The following is a 21,323-nucleotide window of genomic DNA, read 5'->3' as shown; positions in this document are numbered from 1 at the left end:
AAGTGTCAGGGATGGACAATGGTTGGAGAAGGCTAGCAAGGTGAAGGTGTTCAATTTTGGCTTTTTGGCAGGTATCACATTCTTGGATATGCCTACGGACTACTGTCTTTAACCTAGGCTAGTAAAACTTTTTTCGAACCCTTGCTAATGTCTTGTGATAACCTGAATGCCCAGCTAATGGACTATCATGCATCTGCTACATGGTTTGCTGGTGAAGGTGAAGAGAGTTACCAAGGTGAAGCTGACCCTTGTAAAAAATCACCCTTGCCACAAAGAGTGGCGGCCATCATGTAATTCTCCTTTCTGGAGCTTCTCCAGCAACCTTCACAAGATTGTCATTTTGGTAAACTTGCTTAACTTTGTTGAGACATGGTGTTTCTGGTTGGGAGATTGTTGTAGCATAGAATGATCCTTCCTTTGTGTTGATTCTTAAGAGGGCATCTGCAGCCTTGTTCTCATGGCCAGCTTTGTACTCCACTGTAAATTTATTTTCAATTAATTTAGAAATCCATTTTTCTTGGGCAAGTGTACCAATCCTCTATTCCACCAAATACTTGAGTGCTTGCTGGTTTGTATGTATTTTGAATTTCTAACCAAGTAGATAAGCACAACACTTTTTTACAACCATCACAAGAGCAAGGAGTTCTTTCTCATAGATAGAGAGGTGAAGGTTCTTCCCCTTAAGTCCTAGACTTAGATAGGCCAGAGGTCGTCCCTCTTGCATTAGCATAACATCAATGTCTTCTCCTAAGGTATCACATTCAATGACAAATGTTTTGGAGAAATCTGTGAGTCCCAAAACAATAGGTGTAGCCAAAGCTTGCTTAAGTTTGTTGAATGCTTTAGTGGCCATTTGATCCTAGTGAAAATCATCCTTGCGTGCTAGCACAGTGAGGAGGGGCTATAATACTTTCATACTTTTTTATAAACTTGCAGTAGTAACAGTAAGACCCTAAAAAAATCCACAGATCCTTAATAGAGGTAGGGACTGGCCACTAGCATGTTGGAAATTTTGGTAGGATCAGCTTGAACTCCTTCTGAAGAAATAACATGCCCCAGATACTCTATCTCATAACACCTAAATTTACACTTAGTCATTTTGGCATACAAGTGGTGATGTTGGACTAGTTTATGCACTATTTCCAAGCGTGAGAGATGCTCATTCATACATTTTCTACAAACTATAAGATTATAAAAAAATACAAAAACAAACTTTTGCAAATAGAGATGAAAAATATCATTCATAAGGTTTTGGGAGGTTGAGGGTGCATTAGTGAGGCCAAAAGACATCACTAAAAACTCATAATGGCATTGGTATGTTTGGAAAGCTGCTTTTGGTACATCTTTAGAATACACTCGACACTACAAGAAATATGGCCATTTGCCATGAATTTTTTTTCCAAGATATACAATCGTGGGAAATACTTGCCTTATGACACAAAATCTGTTCATATCCCAACCGTATATCCAATTTAGAAATTATAGAAGTCCTACCTAGCTCATTTAAAATTTCATCAATAATAGGAATTTGATACTTTTCTTTGATGGTCACTTGGTTAAGTACTTGATAGTCAACACACATATGCCAGCTGTCATTGACCTTGCGTGCCAAGAGTACCAGAGATGAATAGGGACGAACGACCCCATTTTCCAATAGCTCATTTACTATTTGATCAATTTCCTCCTTTTGATAGTAACGGTAAGGTCTAATGGTAACAGGCTTGGCGCCATCCATTAAAGGAACGTTGTGGTCTTGACTGCTGTGAGGGGGAAGTCCTCGAGGCTCCTTAAAAACTTAGTTGAATTACTCTATCAGTGGTTGGAACTCCTTAGGGATGGTAGTTGAGGAACTACCAGTAAAGGCCTTCATTAATTGTGGAACAAGCCCTCTGTGAGTTCCCTAAAATTGTAAATAAAAACTTTCAGTATCTTCCATAGTGAGATTTGAGGGACTAAGCCCTTGGAGCTAAGTTGCCTTGTCATGCCAGTTAGACTTCATGGTAAGCTTGGTAAAATCCTAGAGAATTGGTCCTAGTAAATAGAGCCAATTCACAGCTGAACAAGATCACATCCCCACAATAGTAGTAGGTACATAGTGGTAGAGAAAGAATGACCTTGTAAATAAAAAGGAACTGCCTCATAGCAGCCTAAACAAGGTAATCAATCCCTATTAGCCACCATTACTGTGAGATTGTGGCTTCCCTTATCATGTAGCTTGGCCCCTCTTGCCACATTTGGATCTACAAAGTTGTGGTGCTCCCTGTATCAATTAGGACAACCATTAATTGGTTCCCTAATATGTCACCACAATCGCATTGTTTAAGGAGCCAGTATTCCCGAAATAGCATTGAGAGAAATTTCCAGCAACTTTCCTTCTTCAGGGGCACCTTGAACCTTGCCCATATCTGGTCCATTGGAAACTTCCTCAAAAATTTCTTCTTTTTGGTTCTCATCTTTTTAGTAAGAATAATTTAAGTGTTCGACACCTATGTCTAAGAGCCCATTTGTCATCACAATAGTATCAAAGCCCATGATCACAAATTTCCTTCATATTGGCTGAGGTAATACGCTAAACAGGGAGGTTGGTTTTGGGGTTGGTTTTGGGGTTGGGGTTTTGGTTTGGATGTGGAGGTTGGTTTTGGGGTGGGGTCCTATTGGATGGGGAGGAGTAGGTGTGTTGGGTGCTGAAAGTCTAAGAAAATTTATTCTAGGAGGAAGTTGTGAGATTGAGGCTGGTTGAGTAAATTATAAAGCCTCTGGTTCTGGAATCTATGTCACACCTCTTCTTCATACAATCAGGCTAGCCCAAAAGTTGTGGGTAGAGTAGTGGATTGAAATATAGTGACCACGGTTCAAATGTCATCCCTCAACCCGCTAAGAAAGATGCTAATTCGGAAGTCCTCTATGAGGCCTAAGATGCAGTTGGAGAGAATCTCAAAATGTGTTTGATATTCCTCCACCGTAGATGTTTGTCTTAATTTAGTGAATTCAGACACTGGATCATCAAAGGGTGTGGGTACAAAGCGTATTTGCAAAACTTGCACAAACTCAGGTCAAGTGGAAATGGGATGGGAGTCCAACAACCACTAGTAACAAGTTAAAGCTTTGCCTTCCATGTAAAATGAGGCTAGTTGGATCTTTTGGGTGTCTGGGGTATTATAGTATGCAAAACATTGCTAGGCCCAAAAGACCTAACCAGCGAGGTCGGATCCATCGAATTTGGGAAAGTCAAGCTGCATGGTATGGCTATGAATTCTCTCTTGTGCTTCAAAAATTGGGTTGACATGGTGGTGAGGTAATTCAGAGAGGCTACTGCTACTAGGGTCAGTGCTTTAAGTGTGGGAAGAGTTGTACGGTGGATGGGCTATGGTATGGGAAAATGATGTGTAATTGGTGACAATGTTAAGTTGCCAACTTGTTGGATGTGCTCTTCCAACAAAGTTTGTTGTCGAGCCTGAGCATCCTTTAAGCCAGTATTTTCAATTTTCAACTGGGTGACAGCTTCAGAGAGCTGAGATAGTCGAGTCCCCTCTATATGGAAACCGACCTGGCTTTGTATACCAATCGTTACGTGTCCTAGCTAAAAGCAAATAATAATTTGGTACTTCGAGGGACCAGTCCTTCAAAATGCATGCAATGCAATGAGCAAAAGGATTCAAATGCTTTCATTAATGTAAACTGGATATTTAAGTACAAAGACTCCATAATAAATGGACTAAAATTGATAACCATAATCAATTAATTAAGGAACACTAACCCACTATAACTAGACTGATAAACAAACATTTCCTTTTGGGTCACTAAGCTCTTTATTCCTAAAGACCATGACAATAACCGACAAACAGACTCACATTTGTTGGACCACTAATAATAAACAGTACATGGAATAATAAATAAATAAGAGATAAAATCATATCCCAATAACTAACGTGTTGCCCCTGACAGCTGAGATGGCTCCATGTGTGTAAGGCTCATGATAGAATTCGAGTTGATTAGTAGTGAATTAGATGTTTTAAAGATATGATTCTTGAAACAGCTTCTTATTGAGTCAAAGATATTCGTAATAACGAGGAAAGACAATCATTTGATTTGAGAAGTTGGAAGGTAATGAAAGAATTGATCTTAGGGGTTTAAAAGGTAAAATGATTTTGCTAAAATGTTCAAGGAATGCTCGAATGGTGAGAAAAAGAATTCCTTACAACCTTTTGGGATGGTAGTAAAGGATATATTGCCTAGAAATGTTCAAATGCTCATGGTAGATATATAACGTTAGTGGAGTATAGAGATGGTATAAGATGAAGATTCATCTTCATACCTGAAGAGATGGAGGGGAAGATGAAGATTCATGGAGAAGGGCAATTTCGAAAGAGAACTGCTACATACAGTCTGTAAATCCAATCCCAAGTACTCCACAATTTGTTTGTTGTCCATGTCAACCTAGGTTGAATTACAAAAAGCCTATCTCCCACAATAACCAAAATCCACTGCTTTCACAAATTGTATTCAAGCATTCAAAAGAGAAATTCATTTTGTCACTACCCAACCTTGCGTGTCTTTGGTTGCTTTGTGTTGTTTGAGTTCCGACGTCGTGATCAACTCCTCCACCACCATCGGCCGGTAACATCAATCGAAATCAAATTACTGATTTTTCACCTAGCCCACCCCCGATAAGAGACCTTTGCCTACCAGTCGAGTTTGCACGACCTATTCTGCCCACCGACGCCGAGGTGCTCATCTCCTCCACCACAACATTGCCGCCAACTAGGTATTTGCTCTGCCCTCACGCATGCCTCATTTTGTAGATCTAGACCATGCTCTCATGCACCACCCCCCATTTACCTTGTTTATTTTCGCGTTTGCTCTCATGCACACCCATGTCTTGGCTCTCACACACCACCCATCAACTATATGGTGAAAATACTCATTTTGTGGATCTGGTCCTCCCTCAGAGCAAAACTCTGAAACATGACCTACACTGAGACCCATTGATAGTTGCAAGTATACTTCTTTAATAATGCTCATTATATGTTTGATAATTAGTCATTGGTTATATGTGATTAGTATTAAACTTTGCTGAATGTTTAGTGAACACCTAAATGTGGATGTAGAACATAACTTTCAACATTTTAAAAGTCTAATGCAACACAAACTATGAGTGTATTCATAGATTTGATGTCTCAATTAAAAAAGTTTAAAGAAGTGTTATATGAAACACAGACTATGATTAGACTATGAGTATCTTTACTACTAATGGTTCATGATTAAGGAAGTGTAAGCCTTGTCAAATTAGTTTTTGATCTTGAATTAGCTGAAAGTTTACATAGAGGTAGGGGAAGTCGATGGAGAAAGGGGAAGGAAGCGCAAGGCTTACCAACAGTGCTACAAGACCTACCAACACTGCTACATTCACTCATATATTCTAGTCCTATCCGAAAGTCATGCTATTGGTGTGATTTATAATTTTGTGATAAATCATTGTTCGATATTATTTCAGGAAATATCAAGACCATTATATCCAGATTGGTTGCCATGGGACCATGTCACCTACATTCTTTCCACCATCTGTACCACGTTCAAATACCAACCATTATCCATGGAGAAATGAGATGATAAATTTCATATCGGGAGTGTTTATGTTTAAATCCACTCTTCAAGGTTATATTTATGATTTTGTAATGTAAATTGCGGCAACCGACATGAGTACCGTTTTAGTTTGGACCACCAATTCCATATCCTTTTGTTCCGTCAATTTCCTATCCACCATGTTAAGGTAATCCTAAAAAGATGATAGAAACCACCTCGTCTACTAGGCGATCATTGTTTTCTTCTTAAAGAAGTAGTTATCTGGATAGCTCAAATGTGGGAGACGAGTTAATTGAACAACAACAAGTATACCAAAAATTGTTGCGTTCATGTACATATAAACAATCAGACTCTATATATACACCAAGTTGGGTTTATACCTTCCCTTCCATTCCTTTCCTTTCCTTCAATGATAATGCAGGAGGCTGATGAGGTATTATTGAGAGAAAAACATATAAAGACATGCACTACAATTGATGTTTCAGGAAATATTGATGTGTATAATTCACTAGTTGAGCAAGTACCATCGATCAGCCATGGGAATGATGATGATGGTGTTATATAGCCAAGGTCGGGGATGTCGTTTAAAACTTAGCATGGGCCCTTGGACTTCTACAAGCAATATAGAAAACAGACTGAATTTGGCGAAATGACCCAAAGAAGTAAAATGAAAAATGATGAGTGTTAGATATGTAACACTTGGTTGTGATGGTGGTGGTAAGGGAAGGAACCTTACTTCAAATGTTTCTAAACCACGTCCAATAACAAAGACAGATTGTAAGGCGAAGATTAATGTAATTTTGCTTAATGAGATGTTGCATATAACTACCATTAAGAATGCACACAACCATATGCTAAATCCACAAAAGGCAATGTTTTTTAGATGTAATCGAGCTAGTAATGATTCAGTAAAAAGGCAGCTAGATATCAATAATAAGATAGACATAAGTAGGGTTAAAAGTTTCAGGTCGTTGGTTGTCGAGACAGGTGGATTCGATAATCTTCCTTTTGTTGAGAAAGATGCGTAGAATTATATTGACAAGACCCAACACCTGAGGTTTGGTAAAAGAGGTGCTGATGCACTTTATCAGTATTTTGAGAGAATGCAATATAAGAATGATGGGTTCTATTCCTTGATGGGTTTGGACGACGATGGAAGATTAAAAAATATTTTTTGGGCCGATACACAGGGCATAATAGTATATTAGTATTTTGGGGATGTTGTGACATTTGATACAATATGCCTAACAAATAGATATGACATGCCATTCGCCCATTTTGTAGGTGTTAACCACCATGTACAATTAATATTTTTTGGAGCAAGTTTAATTTCAAGCGAAGATACTGATACATTTGTTTGGTTATTTGAGACTTGGTTGAAATGTATGGATGAGAGAGTTCCAAAAAATATCATCAATGACCAGGACAAGGCCATGAAAAATGCGATAGCAATAGTTTTCCCGAATATCCGACACATATATTGTTTATGGCACATTATGCGAAAACTATCAGAGAAGTTGGGTTCTCATTCTAAATATAATTGTGGTTTGAAGAGTGCATTGTACAAATCTGTTAATGATTGTCAGACTTCTGAAGAGTTTGAGAAGTCTTTGGAGGTGTTACTTGATACGTATAATTTGCTCAAGAGTGCATGGCTTCAAAGTCTATATAGTGAGATAATGCATTGGGTTCCTATATATCTGAAAAATACATTTTGGGTTGGAATGAGAACAACTCGAAGGAGTGAGAGCATTAATTCATTTTTTTACGGTTTTGTGCATTCGAAAACCACGTTAAAAGAGTTTATTAATCAGTTTGATAATGCACTGAGGAAGAACGGAAAGAATGAGATGACAACAGACTTTCACTCATTCAACTGCATAATCCCATGTATAACCCATTCACTCGTGGAGAAGCAATTTCAAGAATTGTATACTAATTCTAAGTTTAAGAAAGTACAATCCCGATCATTAAAAAGAACCGACACTCTCTTTTGGATGCCCTCCTCTCTTTTCTGAAACTCTTCCCTTGTATGATGGAGTTCTCTCTCTCTCTTTCGGAGTTCTTCCTCTTTGTGCTGGAGTTCTTTTTTCTTGGCAACTGGACTTTCATTTCCTTCTTCAAAATTTGTCCATACAAAAAAGTTGCAGTATGGCTTTTCCTGCAGCAAACAACTTGTAAAAATCATTGTAAGAAATTGAGAGATTACTTCAATAGTATAGGAAATTAAAAGTATACCAACATGAGTTGTTAGTAATGACCTTCTTATTGCACTTTGGACAAGTAAAAAAAATGTCTTTTTGGATTTCTTGAGGTGTTCGAGACTTTGAGACGTGCTATCAACCTGCATAAACATATTGGAACATTTTTCGAATAAAAATCAATCAAAGAAGATGATGAATATGATTGCGATGAAGACATTGCAAGTCGAAAACACAAACACACTTGAAACAAGTAATGGTAAGCATTAAACCCTTCTTTCAAGACTGTCTTAAAATAACTAAACCAAAACATATACCCTTAAAGCAAAAGATTCATATAAATTATTTTTTTAATCATCTACAGGGCAAAGCAAACCTACATGTAGCCAAACAACATGCTAAAAACAAGCCCAGTTGGAATTCTTCGATTTATTGTATTTTTTGAACACTATCTAATATGTATTTCAGTATTTCAACTTTTTTTAAACTTGAGGTCATCTCTTTATTCTATTTAAGGTTATGTTGTGCTAGCTTCCATCCTGATTGAAACTTATATTCCAATGAATTTGCAAACCAGCCTGTAATCGTTGTTAATCAATGACTTTTTGTAGCAGTTCGGGGAAGAGGAATGAATTTTATGAAAATCTTTCAGGTTGTTAAATGAAACAGCCACGATGGCTCCAGCCACTTTATTTGTTTATGCATTTTTTTCCAAACTTGATTGAAAAATATCAAACATCACACCCCTTCCCTCAATGTATTGAGTTTTACTTCTTAGGAAAAGAATTAAAATAATGTAAGTGGAAAATAATATGCAGCTGCTGATATTGTTTATGCATTTTTTTCCAAAGTTGTTTGAAAAGTATCAAACATTCAATTCCTTCCCTCGCCACAATCATAAAGCATCAATCTTCCAAAATAATAATTTAAACAATTAAAACAAAAGGGAGGAGTAAGGTCATCGTGAATCCTACCTCAAAGGCGCCGAGATGGTGTGCGAAGTTGTTGGTGGAGAGAAGGCTAAAGGGGACGAACTCTGTAGTGTAAAAACCATCGGCGCGAATGGGATGAAGGGGATGAAAGGGCCTCTACAACTCAGGAAGGGAACGATGCATAAAAGGCACATAGGGACCTCTCCTGCTCAGGAAGGGGACGACGCACCGTCACGCACGAAGCGAAAGAAGGTTAGGCACTTTCACTATTTTAATTGATAACTTTTATAATACACCATACATCAACTTATCTATTTTTTCTCTATATCATCTAAATATTTTGTTCTTTGTTCTTCGTTTATTCATTTTAAATATTTTTTAATTACCATTAAATTGGTAATATTCTCATATCTTTGAATATTATTAATATGAACACAATATCTCTCTATTGCCACAATGACATCAATATCCCAATAAAAAATTTAAAAGAAAATAAAGATGAAAAAACTCATTCATCTTTTTTTTTTAACTTTTTATCATTTTATCATGTTTTGAAAAATTTTTACCATGACTATTTTTCTTTTTATTAACATAAAATGTTTTAATAATATTATAACTTTTTCATATGTTATAAATCAAAGTGTAAATGTGACAAATATAAAGAAAAATTAGGAAAAAGAAAGAAATAATAAAAAAAAAATATTTACATAGATGAATAGTGCATGTTAAATGTAGAGAAGTACTTTAACTCATATGTATTTTACATTGATTTTACATAATCCAATGGAAGCCTTATTTTCACATATTGCTCTCTATTTTACAAAATATTTCAAAATAGAGAATCCATTGAGAGTACTTTTAGGTTGTGTTTGGATGTTGAAGTGAGTTGAGTTGAGATGATAAAATATTATTAGAATATTATTTTTTAATATTATTATTATTTTGAGATTTGAAAAAGTTGAATTATTTATTATATTTTGTATTGAAATTTAAAAAAGTTATAATAATAAGTTGAGATGAGTTGAGAGAAGTTGATAAGCTTAAACAATCTGTGAAGATGGACTTAGGCTTGGGCTCAAGAGTTTTTTGAGCGAGGGCAAAAGTGGGTCCAAAAGAATTTGCTTAGGCCAAGGAAAGGAAATATAAGACCAGGAGTTTTCGTCTTCACATGAATGACTTCCTTCGAGAAGATCTTCACAATAAATAATCTAAAGAAAATGTGATGGGTAATGGTACTGTCTCCCCTAACTTATATCACTTACTCATTTGATGTAATAATGTGGTGCCACGTGACTTATTATAAAAATTTTAAAAAATATATATTCAAAACAAATTGTCTCCTAAAAATACAAAAAGATGAAGACTAAAATCTTAAATTTCTTTTGCCTTTTTATCTTTGTGTTTTAAATTTTTTTAATTTTTTAATAAGACATGCGGCACATCAAGGGGCATATTGAGTGGTATAAATTTGGGAGCTTACGAGCATTTTCCAATTGTGATAGATTAATGTTGTATGAGCAAAAAAAGTAGGGAGTTTGTTGATCACGTGTTATTGCATTGTGATGTGGTCATGAGCTTATGGAGCGATATCTTTGCTAGAGTGAGATATTTTGGGAAATGTTGAGAAGGGTGATCGATTTACTAGTAAGTTGAACAGGCATCCAAGGTAATACTCAACTTGCAGTAATGTGGATGACGGTCCCAATTTATCTAAGGTGGTGCATATGGATTGAGAGAAATACAAGAATTTTGAATCGCGAATGGACAATAGACAAGTTTAGAATGCTTTTTCTTGATACTTATTCTATTGATTTATTGTAATAGATTTTAATGACATGAATATTCATGTCTTCCTTGTATCTCTAGACAATCAATCATAGGAGTTGCTCCTATGTAAGTCATGTGTACTTGGGCCATGTTTACTTTTCTAAAAAATTCTACCTTACTAAAAAAAAGACATAGTATTTACATCAGACATACTTTGTTAAAAAAGGTAAAAGTATAAACATTGGACATGGAATTTTCTTTTGTAAGAGAAGTCACATTGAAGATTGGGAAGAAATTTGATCTTACGTACAACCGGCAGATCATGTTCTTATTGTTCTCACATTCACACTTTACCTATTGGCAGAATAGATGAATTGGCTGCAGTGCTGGTTTTTCTTTCTGCATCTTTATTTGTTGGGGTTTTATCAGGGGTTAGCGTTGTTTCTTTGCAGAGCTCTAAGAATAAACAGCTGCCAAGGCTACTCATAAAGATCAGTAGTAGTATATTTCAAAATAAATTTGATCTTTTCATTAAAAACATCAATTTTCAAACTTCAGAAGATATATGATGATTCAAAGGTTACCATCTCTTCCTGGGAATACTGGGGATTTCATCTGCTATAAATAGCCATAAATTATTTTATAGAATATACTATTAATTCATGGACCAATGTGAGCAAGAAAAATCTGGGATCCTAAAAATAGTGTTAAATTAAGTATTAAATTTTAAAAAGTATTTTTTTATATATTAAAAAATATATATTAAAAAAAAAAGTGATAAACTCCATCTCCAATCCAAGCCATAAAAATGATAAAACACACGGCTCAACTGAACTGAGAGTCTGGAAAAGGAAAACGGATATTTTTATACTGTTTCTGCATCTATGGGAAGTCTCTCTCTCCTCCCTCTCTCCCTAGCCGCTTCATTGAGACCCCATCTTTCCCCTTCCAAAACCCAACTCTCCAACTCCGTATTCTGCCCACACCTCTCTTCGACAACTCTTAAATTCGTACGGATTCCCAGCAAAACCATAGCTTTTGGAAGCAACGCAAGTGACCCTGGAGAGTCTCGTTTTTTGGATGAGTACGGAGTCGTTGATGATATGGATGGGTATCTCAACTACCTTTCTCTTGAATATGACACTGTTTGGGACACCAAACCTTCCTGGTGAGTGCTTTTTCATTCATGGATCTTTCTTATCTTTCAGTGTTACTTCGTTATCCTCATTGTTTATGATTACCCTTTTGGTTGTAATTCCTAAAGCTTATTTTCCGATGATGGTTAATTTACTGTGTTTGTATGTTACATATCCCCATAATGATGGTGTTTGGCACATTCCAAAATAACTGTTACTACATTTCCATAATGATGGTGTTTTTCCAAAACCAAACTTTGTTGTTCCGCATCTTGGACTAACCATCCCTTAGAAGGTATTGTTAAAAGATCATCAATTCCTAATGAAATGGATGTAGCAGTGGCTTGCTGGAACCCCAGAGTCTTTACTTGATCCAGGATATGTGATGTATATGCCATTCCGAAGTGATCTATTAATCTGCTAATAAGTCGTTTAATGGCAGTTCCATCTATCACTTTATTGTATTCAGATTATATTATTCTCGAGTTTATATGGATATTAGGAGTAATACGCTGGGCTCAATTAATTTGAATTATATCTCCCTTTGCTGGTCTGAGAATCTCTTTAGTACTTTGAGCTGGGGTTCTTCCCTATTTTTGTAACCGTCTTGATGATAAGATTCACACTTCAGCCTTTTTTTTTTTCGTTTTTTTCCACTTCCCGTAGTTTTGATTTTAATTGCAAGTAGTTGAAGGTTCTAGTTAATTGGATACATAAAGGTTAGTGCCAGATAATTAACTAGAACGATCAAGAGAGAATCTGTGGAAGACCCTTCAAAATTGATTTGCGTATGGAATTAAACCAAGTCAGGTATTTCTAATTTTAATTATGAGCTATTGGGTTTTAATGTTGTGTAGTTATTCATTAGTAATCAATGTGATTTGTTTAGTGTAGGTGCAGATAGAGCCAATGGTAATTTGTGTTAGAGCCAATGGTTTGATAGAGCAAATGGATCAACATCCATTATAAAAATGAATGCTTTGCTCTTTGTGAGCATGATTTTTTCAATTAAAAAAAAAAAAGAAGAAAGGAAAATAGACTCTTAAGGGATAGAAAAAGACTAAAATAAAGAAAGAGTGCTTGAGTCCTGCCGTCCAAGCAAAGTTAGTTGAGACTCACATATGATAATTTTGTGAATAGTAGTGAAATGGTTTGAGTTAAGATGTTTTATTGAGTTTTGGGAAAGGAGAGAGAAAAAGCTGAATAAAAATATTATAAAGTTAAAAAATTGTTTGAATATAATTTTTTAATATTATTTTTATTTTGAAATTTGAAAAAGTTGTATTCTTTTGTGTTTTGTTTGGAAGTTTGGGAATATTATATTGGGTTTTGTGTTTGGATAATTAGGAAACGATTAGATGAAAAAGTTGAAGATTTGACATTGAAAAGTGTTTTGTATTTGAGTAATGTTTGGAAATGAAATTTTGAGAAATTTTGAGAATATTTGAGAATATCTAAAGGCATGCTTAGGAAGTGAGATGAGATGAGAATTCTGTGAATAGTAATGAAATGGTTTGTGAATAGTAGTGAAATGGTTTGAGTTAAGATATTTTATTGGGTTTTGGAAAATGAGAGAAAAAATTGAATAAAAATATTATAAAGTTAAAAAATTGTTTGAATATTTTTTTTTTTTTTGAAATTTAAAAAAGTCATAATGTTTTTTGTGTTATGTTTAGAAGTTTGGGGAAGTTGTATTGATTAGGTAATGGTTAAATGAAAAAATTGAAGATTTGAAATTGAAAAATATTTTGTGTTTGAATGATGTTTGGGTAGGAATTCATGAGAAGTTTTGAGATGAGATGAGATGCTCTCAACTTATCTCACTTCCCAAACATGGCTAAGAGTCCAAACAAGCCCTAAGTCTCTTATCAAATATTGACCACAAAAGTGAATGATTAATATGTCATTGAAGGGTAAACTTACTAGAACAAACTTTGAATTAAGTGGTGTTTCAAAATGTAATATCAATGGGTTTATTTATATACCTATGAGTCTCAACTTTTCAGCCCCCCTTAATGGTGACCTTTTTGAGGTGACAGCCACTGGTACATAGTAATTTAGCTTGATATGATGGCAATTCATGAGATCAATATAATGACCTCGTGCTAAACTGTGGGCAGTGACTCCATATTTCTTCTTTGGTACTATTTAAGATGATACATTTGCATAATCACTCTCATGTTGATTTAAATGGTCAATTTTTATAGCACAACCATTGTGACCTGACTGCTTATAAGTATAGAAAGCTACCATTAAAGGAATCTTGTAGAAGATGGACAGAGCAAAATGGAAGTTAGCTAATATAATCAAATAAGTAATTGTAGTGAACCACAAAATGATACGTGACTTTAGGTTGTGTTCCTAAAGATCCATTCCGTCACTTGAAATGGTTAGTCATGGAAAACAGTTGTATGATGCTTCGTTTATTTCATAACAGAGGCTAAGAAATCCGAACTTTCTTTTCTTTCTATTCTTTCTATCCACCTTTTGGCAGCTAAATAGCATTACTAACTGCATATTTGACAAATTTTCCTCATGTATTGCAAAGCAGAGATGACTTGTGACTACTAAACCTGCACAAATTTTTTATTGGGCATGTTTTTGAACCAATAACTCCTGTTGAATTGAATATTTCAGCATGTTTAAAAGTTCTATTGTTATATGAATGACCTATTTTTGTATCTGTGCTTGCTCTACTATTTGACTCGATTCCTTCATGTCCATTTGTTGTTAGGTGTCAACCATGGACGATAATTTTAACTGGAGTATCAGTGACTGCTAGTAGCTGGTTAATTTTTCACTCAGTAGTTGTCACAATCGGCATATTGTTTCTAATATGCACATGGTGGTACATCTTTTTGTATTCTTATCCAAAGGTTTGAGCATCTTCTCCTAGTTAATGATTTTCTTTTTATGGGATCCAACCCCCCTCACCCCTTTTGCTTCTTGGGGCATGCTAATTAATTCTTGCATATTCCCTTGCTTAGCTAATGTAGTTTCTGTTTTATAAACTGGCCTTTTGGATTTTGAAGATGTTTAGAGAGATGCCCCTTGTATTACTTGAAGTCTCCCTCCCCCCGTCTCTCTCTGAAACCCATACACTTGCAAATATATGTACTCCCTTTTCACTTCCAATAATAAATCCTCAAGAAAAATATTTTGCACCTCCAAACTGATAACGAATAACATGGTGACCAAACTACAAAGTTGAGTCATTTCACCTTCCAACTACCATTTGTTGTCAAATATCAACTTTCATCTAATTTTAACCATTGATGACAAAAAGTAGGTAATATTCCACAATTTTAACAATCGCATCTTAGCGGAAGGTACACATTGTAACGTTTTGGTTGTTTAAGGATGCAATGTCTTAGCTTTGGTAATGAGTATCCGTTTTGGGGTATAAAGTGTATCTTTTCCTGATTTCTCACCATTTACGGCTTGAAAGGATGGAAATTTAACATGATGGACGAAGGATGCATCTTTTAAATCTCAGATCCTATGATGATTTCCCATTGATTTCATATAACAGCCTCCGTTATGGTAGGAGAAACACACTGTGCCGAAAAAATGAGAGTAAATGTGAATCTCAATGGAAGTAAGATGCATATGTGGAAACAATAATTAACCATTTATGCTTATGATTATTTGTTTCTTGAAAGAGCTAGTTGACATTGTAGATTTACGTTACTGAACTAAAATTTACTTAGGACAGAACTTGCAAAGATATTGTATGATTAGGTGCTTCGGGCAATGAGGCATTTGGAAATTGTTACTGAACCATGAACTTTATGTTGTACTTGCTTATTTTCTTATTGATTCATAGTAAGTACTGTCAGGCTGAATAGTTCCTAGTAATATTGTCGTACTCTTCCTGAGAATTAAAGGAAATGACAAGTGGGACCTTGACATAGAATCTGGTGAGGAACATGTTCAATTGCTGCTTGTTTCCTTTCAGCATTTTACAGAGTTATCTTGGATTTGGAATTACATGTTACATTACGATTTAGCGAAAATAGAAACCGAAATGGCAAAAGAAAAAAGAACAGTTAAGGAATAGTTCTATATTTTCTTCTATTTTGTCAGGCGTATTCAGAGATGATTGCCGAGCGAAGAAAGAGGGTGACAAATGGTGTTGAAGACACATTTGGTTTAGGCAACGATATCAATTAAAATTCAGCCGTGCCGGCAGCTCTCTCTCTCCGTTTTTCCACCAACTGAAGTCTCCCGCATTCTTTTGTATAATTCCATAATGTGCTGTTAGCGTAGTTCAAAGAAAGGAAACCTTGATGTTAGGGCGACAGCCTCACAAATCATTCCTCTATCGTCTTTCTGTTTATGTGATTCGTATTAGTCTAACTCCTATCGTATCATTTCAATTGTTTACTAGTTTTTCGTTCACTTTAACATACTGGAATGAACGATCGTATTATTTGTTAGTTTTTGGAGTTGAAAGTCGCATTAAAATGTTAGATGTCTATCACTTGAAGGGTGAAATGTATGTCTTCTCTCTTATTTTATCGCTCCACTCAACCAAAAGATAAAAAAATAAAATTGAGGCATATATTAGATATTTATATGGATTTTTCTATAGTCTGATAATATTAATTGAAGTACTCTTTTAATTATATCACTGTTCCCATAACTTAAAACCACCATTTTAGCTAATCTTACTTGTGCCTGTTAATTTAAGATTGATTGTAGTGATTTTAGGTATGTGAAGCTCACGCGCTATTCATTATCTAGAGCAAATTGCTTGAAGAAAATGTCATGGTAGACAGCTTGACATGATAGAGACGAGACGGTATAAATCCTAACACACACATGGTTGCATGCCCCTAAAACAAATTGCTTGTAGAAAATTTCAAGCTTATCCAGAAAGACGAGAGTTCTGAGTCATGTGGGAGTGAGAGTAGCTTCAATGAATAGTACAAATTACGGTCCCAAACAGCAGACAACACCACCTCTGCCTTGCGGTAGGTTACTACAGCAGAATCTGATACGACCATACAAAATTATTCGAGTTTACACCTCTGCATCACTTATTGGGGTTGAGTTACTGCTGAGCACCGTGAGCAGCGCAGCTTGACCTTTTATGACAAATTTACATTTTATTAAAATCGGAAAATCGGACTGAACCAGTGCGTACCGGTTTAGGAGGGTAATTGGTACGTAATTGATTTTGAAAAATATAAAACTGGTGTATACCGATTCGATCTTAAATTTTGTCTAAAACCGAACCGATTATACTCCTGCTTGCGGTAGGTTACTACAGCAGAATCTGATACAACCATACAAAATTATTCTAGTCTACACCTCTGCATCACGTATTGGATACAAAGTAAATGACATTTATCCCATATAAACCATTTGACCTTCAGCCATTTCCTGCATTACAGAGGACACAAATAATGGAGGTCTCACTTTCGCATCATGATCCGTTACTCTGTGTCCCTATTCAACCATATATCATTTGGCTAAAATGTAGCCATTCATAAGAATTGACGAAAGAAACTTCTCCCTTGAAAAGATATCTCTTTCCTTTTCATTTCTTTGAGGTAACGTATCGAAATTCTCAACCCATCTCCCAATAATCCTTCTTCCTTCAACAATTCTCAGAGGAATATCAAAACAAGATTTCTTATTTCAACCATTAAAAACAAGCAGGAATGACATTTCTATGTGGTTGTACATAAGTATTGCTTGAGAAGTGAAATGGGAAGGGGAAAGAAAAACTAGTAATCTGCATTTACTTGTATTTCAATCACATTCTATTATCAAAACCACAACTACAGGTATTTGTTGAAACTCAAAAAAGATGAAAATAACACTTTCTATTCATGCTTCCAAGCATACAGAACCAGTGAGAAAACAAGACCTTGTGAATTGGAATCGCTAATTTGCTGAGGGCATGACCAAGTTAATACAGAAGGGTCAAAAGTGCAGTGACTGGCACCCCACAAGTTCTCAGCAGAGAGGCAAGTTTGGAACATGAAAACAGCATTGCCCATAGCATTACCAAAGAGCCAATTGTGGACATCCCAAAACACTTCAACTGGAAGGCCATCCACCACAATGGTGTGATTGCCCCTGAACTTCCACTTCAGCCTCTTTACCTGCATCACCATTTTACTATCAATCCGAATCACAAGACATGGGTCATTTAGCCCAACAGTGTCACACTCAATTGTGACATCGTGCATCTGTCCCTTATCGCAAAACTGAGCCTTTGAACCATAAAATCTCTTCCCGAAAAGGTGCTCTCTCTTAGCAATAAAAATGGCATTGGAGTGAAGTACAGGGTCAGCCTCAATCTTCTTATATGCCTCCTTTTTCAAATCCCCAAGAAGTAGAACCATTTCTTGGTTAAACACAAGAGCTAAATAGAAACCTTCCAATGGTTCAGGCCCAGAACCAAATTTAGCATTAGCCAAGTCCCAGTAGATCTGGATAGTACAAGAATCCACCTCTAAATTCTTAGACCCTTTTCGCTTAGAGAACAACCAGGGCTTTATGTCAACCTTACGAAGGCATTGATTGGCCAAATCATCAATCCCAACGCTAAGGCCTTGACCCATCAAAGTCTTGGTCCATGTAATAGTGATCAAGCAAGAACGACCCAGCAATTTACACCGATAGACACAGGTAACCACATTTTGAGCCGCTTTGGCTGCACTTGAAGACGATGAATCAGCGACTTGGACGCCATTTTCACCGAAACAGGAAGGAAAATCCCTCATGATAACAAAATCAAGCACTAAGAAACTCTCTTTCTGATTTCTCAACGATGTTACTAAGCAAAAAGTTGATATTTCACTGCTAAATAACAAAATGTAGAGAGTGCAAGAGTAACACAAGAGGAGAGGGTCTTCTACCTCAACGACAGAAGGTGATCCCAAGCACCCATCATCCGAATGCTTCAAGAATATGTGTGTGTGTGTGTGTGTGAGAGAGAGAGAGAGAGAGAGAGAGAGAGAGGACTTAGATTTGCTTCACTGGCAAAGTCTCTGCCAAGTACAACTCAAAACTGACCCAAACAAAATTAGATTGAGCAATAAAGAAACAAGAGAACTGGGATAGGAGAGGGAGTTTGTATCACTGTCACATGTTTTTTTTTGGGGGGGGGGGGAGGATTGTGCGCGTTGGGGAGGGAGAAAGAGAGTAGAAACGCCAAGTTGGCCAACAATGTAGAAAACGGCAACTACTGGGTATTTGCTGGATTTGTCCGCTTAATTATAATACCACGTTACACGAGAAAAAGCTAAAGCTGTCTCTCTGTCAAAAATAATATTCTCTCTCATATATATAATTCTTTTTTTTTTTTTTCTTTTTTTCCTTCTTCTTCTCCACAATTTGAAGAATCATGATGGGCCATCTTTAACTGACATAACACATGCAACGGAGCCGACAAATCCAAATCTTCTTTTTTTATAATGAAGTGTTTTTAAAGTTTTCTCAAGATTTTGATAACAAGGATGGCAAGTCTTTCACTTCCCTTGTTTGGAGTTTTCCTTCTGCAGAATTTGTGTCACACTGTCACCCATACCGTAAGACCGACCTATTTCACCTCTGCCAAGAAAGACAGATATAGTTAGAGAGGACAATACGATAAAAGATCTAACGGATGGAAAAGAGGCACTTCTCTAATAATGTTGGGTATACGTTCTTCTAGAAAAATTCTTCTCATCAATAGTTATTTACTACCTCATATCCATATCTTATGAAAAAAACTCTCATACTTTATGAAAACACTTTTACATTTTATAAAAAAATTATAGATATCGAATATGAAAGTGAATAGTAATTGATGCATAACATCCGTCTTCATTCTATTCTCTATGGGGGTATGAACTGGTTTGACTGTTTTCTGCCATTTCGAGCTTTCATTGTCTGCCTTACTAATGGCAAATCCAGAAAACAGATATTAGTTAACGTTCTTACTCAACTTGAGGGTATTGAGAGTATCAAGTAAGAAAGAGATCAGGCACATCAAGACTTTGTCAAATTATACCATTTATTACTCATTTAAAGTTGTTCAAAATATTTATAAATAATAATAAATACAGTAAAGCTGATGCATTTTTTCTCTTACTCAAAGACCTTCAACTTCAAATAAAAAGTCGAGCTTTTTTTTTCAGATATTTTTGAAATTTGTCATGCAATATGAGTGTCTACTTCTGTTATTAATGAACCGTGTCTACAATTGCACATCTTTATACTTTTTGAAGTCAAAGAAAGATGTCTACCATAATGTGTAATTCCGCATGTTGAGAACTGAGAAGGGTTCATACGCATCCTTATTCGGAGCAACCTGCATGTGGGTACGATGTTTAATAATGTGGTCTGTTGCCGGAAAGGAAGGGGAAGAGGGAATTCAAGTACTTGAATTCTTATATCTTAAAGCATTATGCACAGCATTGAATGGATAACTTTGATAACATTTTTTTTTTCTTTTTTTGGTTTTTTGACAAAATAGCATTATGCACAGCAGTGATCCTTGACCAGCAAAACTTCTGGCTGTCAATCCCAATGCCTCTCTCTGCATATTCCAATCTAGCCAGAAAGGGAATAACGCCCACATCTACTAATTAATTATTTTTGTTAAGAGAATCTGATTTGACAACTATTAATAAAAGTAAATTTCTATTTTCTTTTAATAAAAATTAAAAGGATTTTAAAAAATATTATTTTTGTTCATGGTTCTCAAATGTAATAATCAAATGTGTTGCCAAGGAATGTTTAAATAATTTTTATCTCATCTTATTGTTAAACATTACTCAAATATAAATACTTTCAAATTAATCATTACAAATTTTTAAAACTAATCATTACAATTTTTTCAAACTTTCAAATAAAAAACAATTTAATTTTTTCACATTTCAAAACAAAAATAATATTAAAAAATAATATTCTAACAATATTTAATTTTATAATTTTTTTTATTTTTCTCCTTTCCCAAAACCCCATAAAACATAGGTTGCATTTGGGTAGTGGAGTATTCAATATTTTATCATTACTTTTCACGTACTTTTTATTACTATTCAATATTTTATCATTATTTTTTCACCAATTTTTTACTAGTTCTCACTTATCATCTAAGATCACCCAACTACCCAAACGTAGCCTAACCTCAAACTATCTCACTACTATTCACAAGTTATCTTACTATTATTTACAAAATTATTATCTCATCTCACTCCCTAAACATCTCCTAAATATGGTATCTCCTAATAAATATTGATGTGACTTGGGTCTAATTCCATTAAGCCAAAACACTTAAATTATTAGCTAGTTGATTGCTAATCTTCATTCTTGATAAAGGACTTTAGAAACCCTAGTTACAATACAAGTTGATGCTTGTGAGTGGAAAATCTTGTCACTTTTATTTAGAGGTAATGAAATGTGCCCCAAGTTCATACTCTTTCAAGCATGTTATGGGAAGAGCTAACTTTGAGAATACCCAAGCTACCCAAACTTTGAGAATAACCAAAAACATATAATCAATAAGATATGTTATTATTCATTTTAAATTAACATCAGCTAATATTTATGTCGCATATTAAATGGCTTTTTATTTCAGTTTTAGGCGTATGATCAATTGGTTTAAAACATGATAAATAGATCGATGTGACTGAAGATGAAAAAAATTAAAAATAGTTAATGCAATGAATATTCAAATTGAATTGACATCCTCAGTGTGAATG

At 35.3% G+C, this 21,323-nt stretch overlaps 2 protein-coding genes across 2 annotated transcripts; one reads left to right on the top strand and one right to left on the bottom strand.

Moving 5' to 3' along the window:
- The first annotated feature begins 11,290 nt into the window (after window positions 1-11,290).
- LOC121259854 lies at window positions 11,291-16,026 on the top strand. Its single transcript, XM_041161646.1, has 3 exons — window positions 11,291-11,651; window positions 14,354-14,495; window positions 15,706-16,026. The coding sequence occupies exons 1-3, from the start codon at window positions 11,368-11,370 to the stop codon at window positions 15,790-15,792; spliced, it is 513 nt and encodes a 170-aa protein (XP_041017580.1). The 5' UTR covers window positions 11,291-11,367; the 3' UTR covers window positions 15,793-16,026.
- A 1,349-nt stretch (window positions 16,027-17,375) lies between these two features.
- Window positions 17,376-18,865, bottom strand: LOC121259853. Its single transcript, XM_041161645.1, has one exon. The coding sequence runs from the start codon at window positions 18,357-18,359 to the stop codon at window positions 17,454-17,456; it is 906 nt and encodes a 301-aa protein (XP_041017579.1). The 5' UTR covers window positions 18,360-18,865; the 3' UTR covers window positions 17,376-17,453.
- Between the last annotated feature and the right edge of the window lie 2,458 nt (window positions 18,866-21,323).

The sequence above is a fragment of the Juglans microcarpa x Juglans regia genome, chromosome 4D (assembly GCF_004785595.1).
Source record: "Juglans microcarpa x Juglans regia isolate MS1-56 chromosome 4D, Jm3101_v1.0, whole genome shotgun sequence".
Classification (NCBI taxonomy): domain Eukaryota; kingdom Viridiplantae; phylum Streptophyta; class Magnoliopsida; order Fagales; family Juglandaceae; genus Juglans; species Juglans microcarpa x Juglans regia.
Note: the sequence above shows the minus strand (reverse complement) of the source record. Positions and strands in the feature narration are given on the sequence as shown.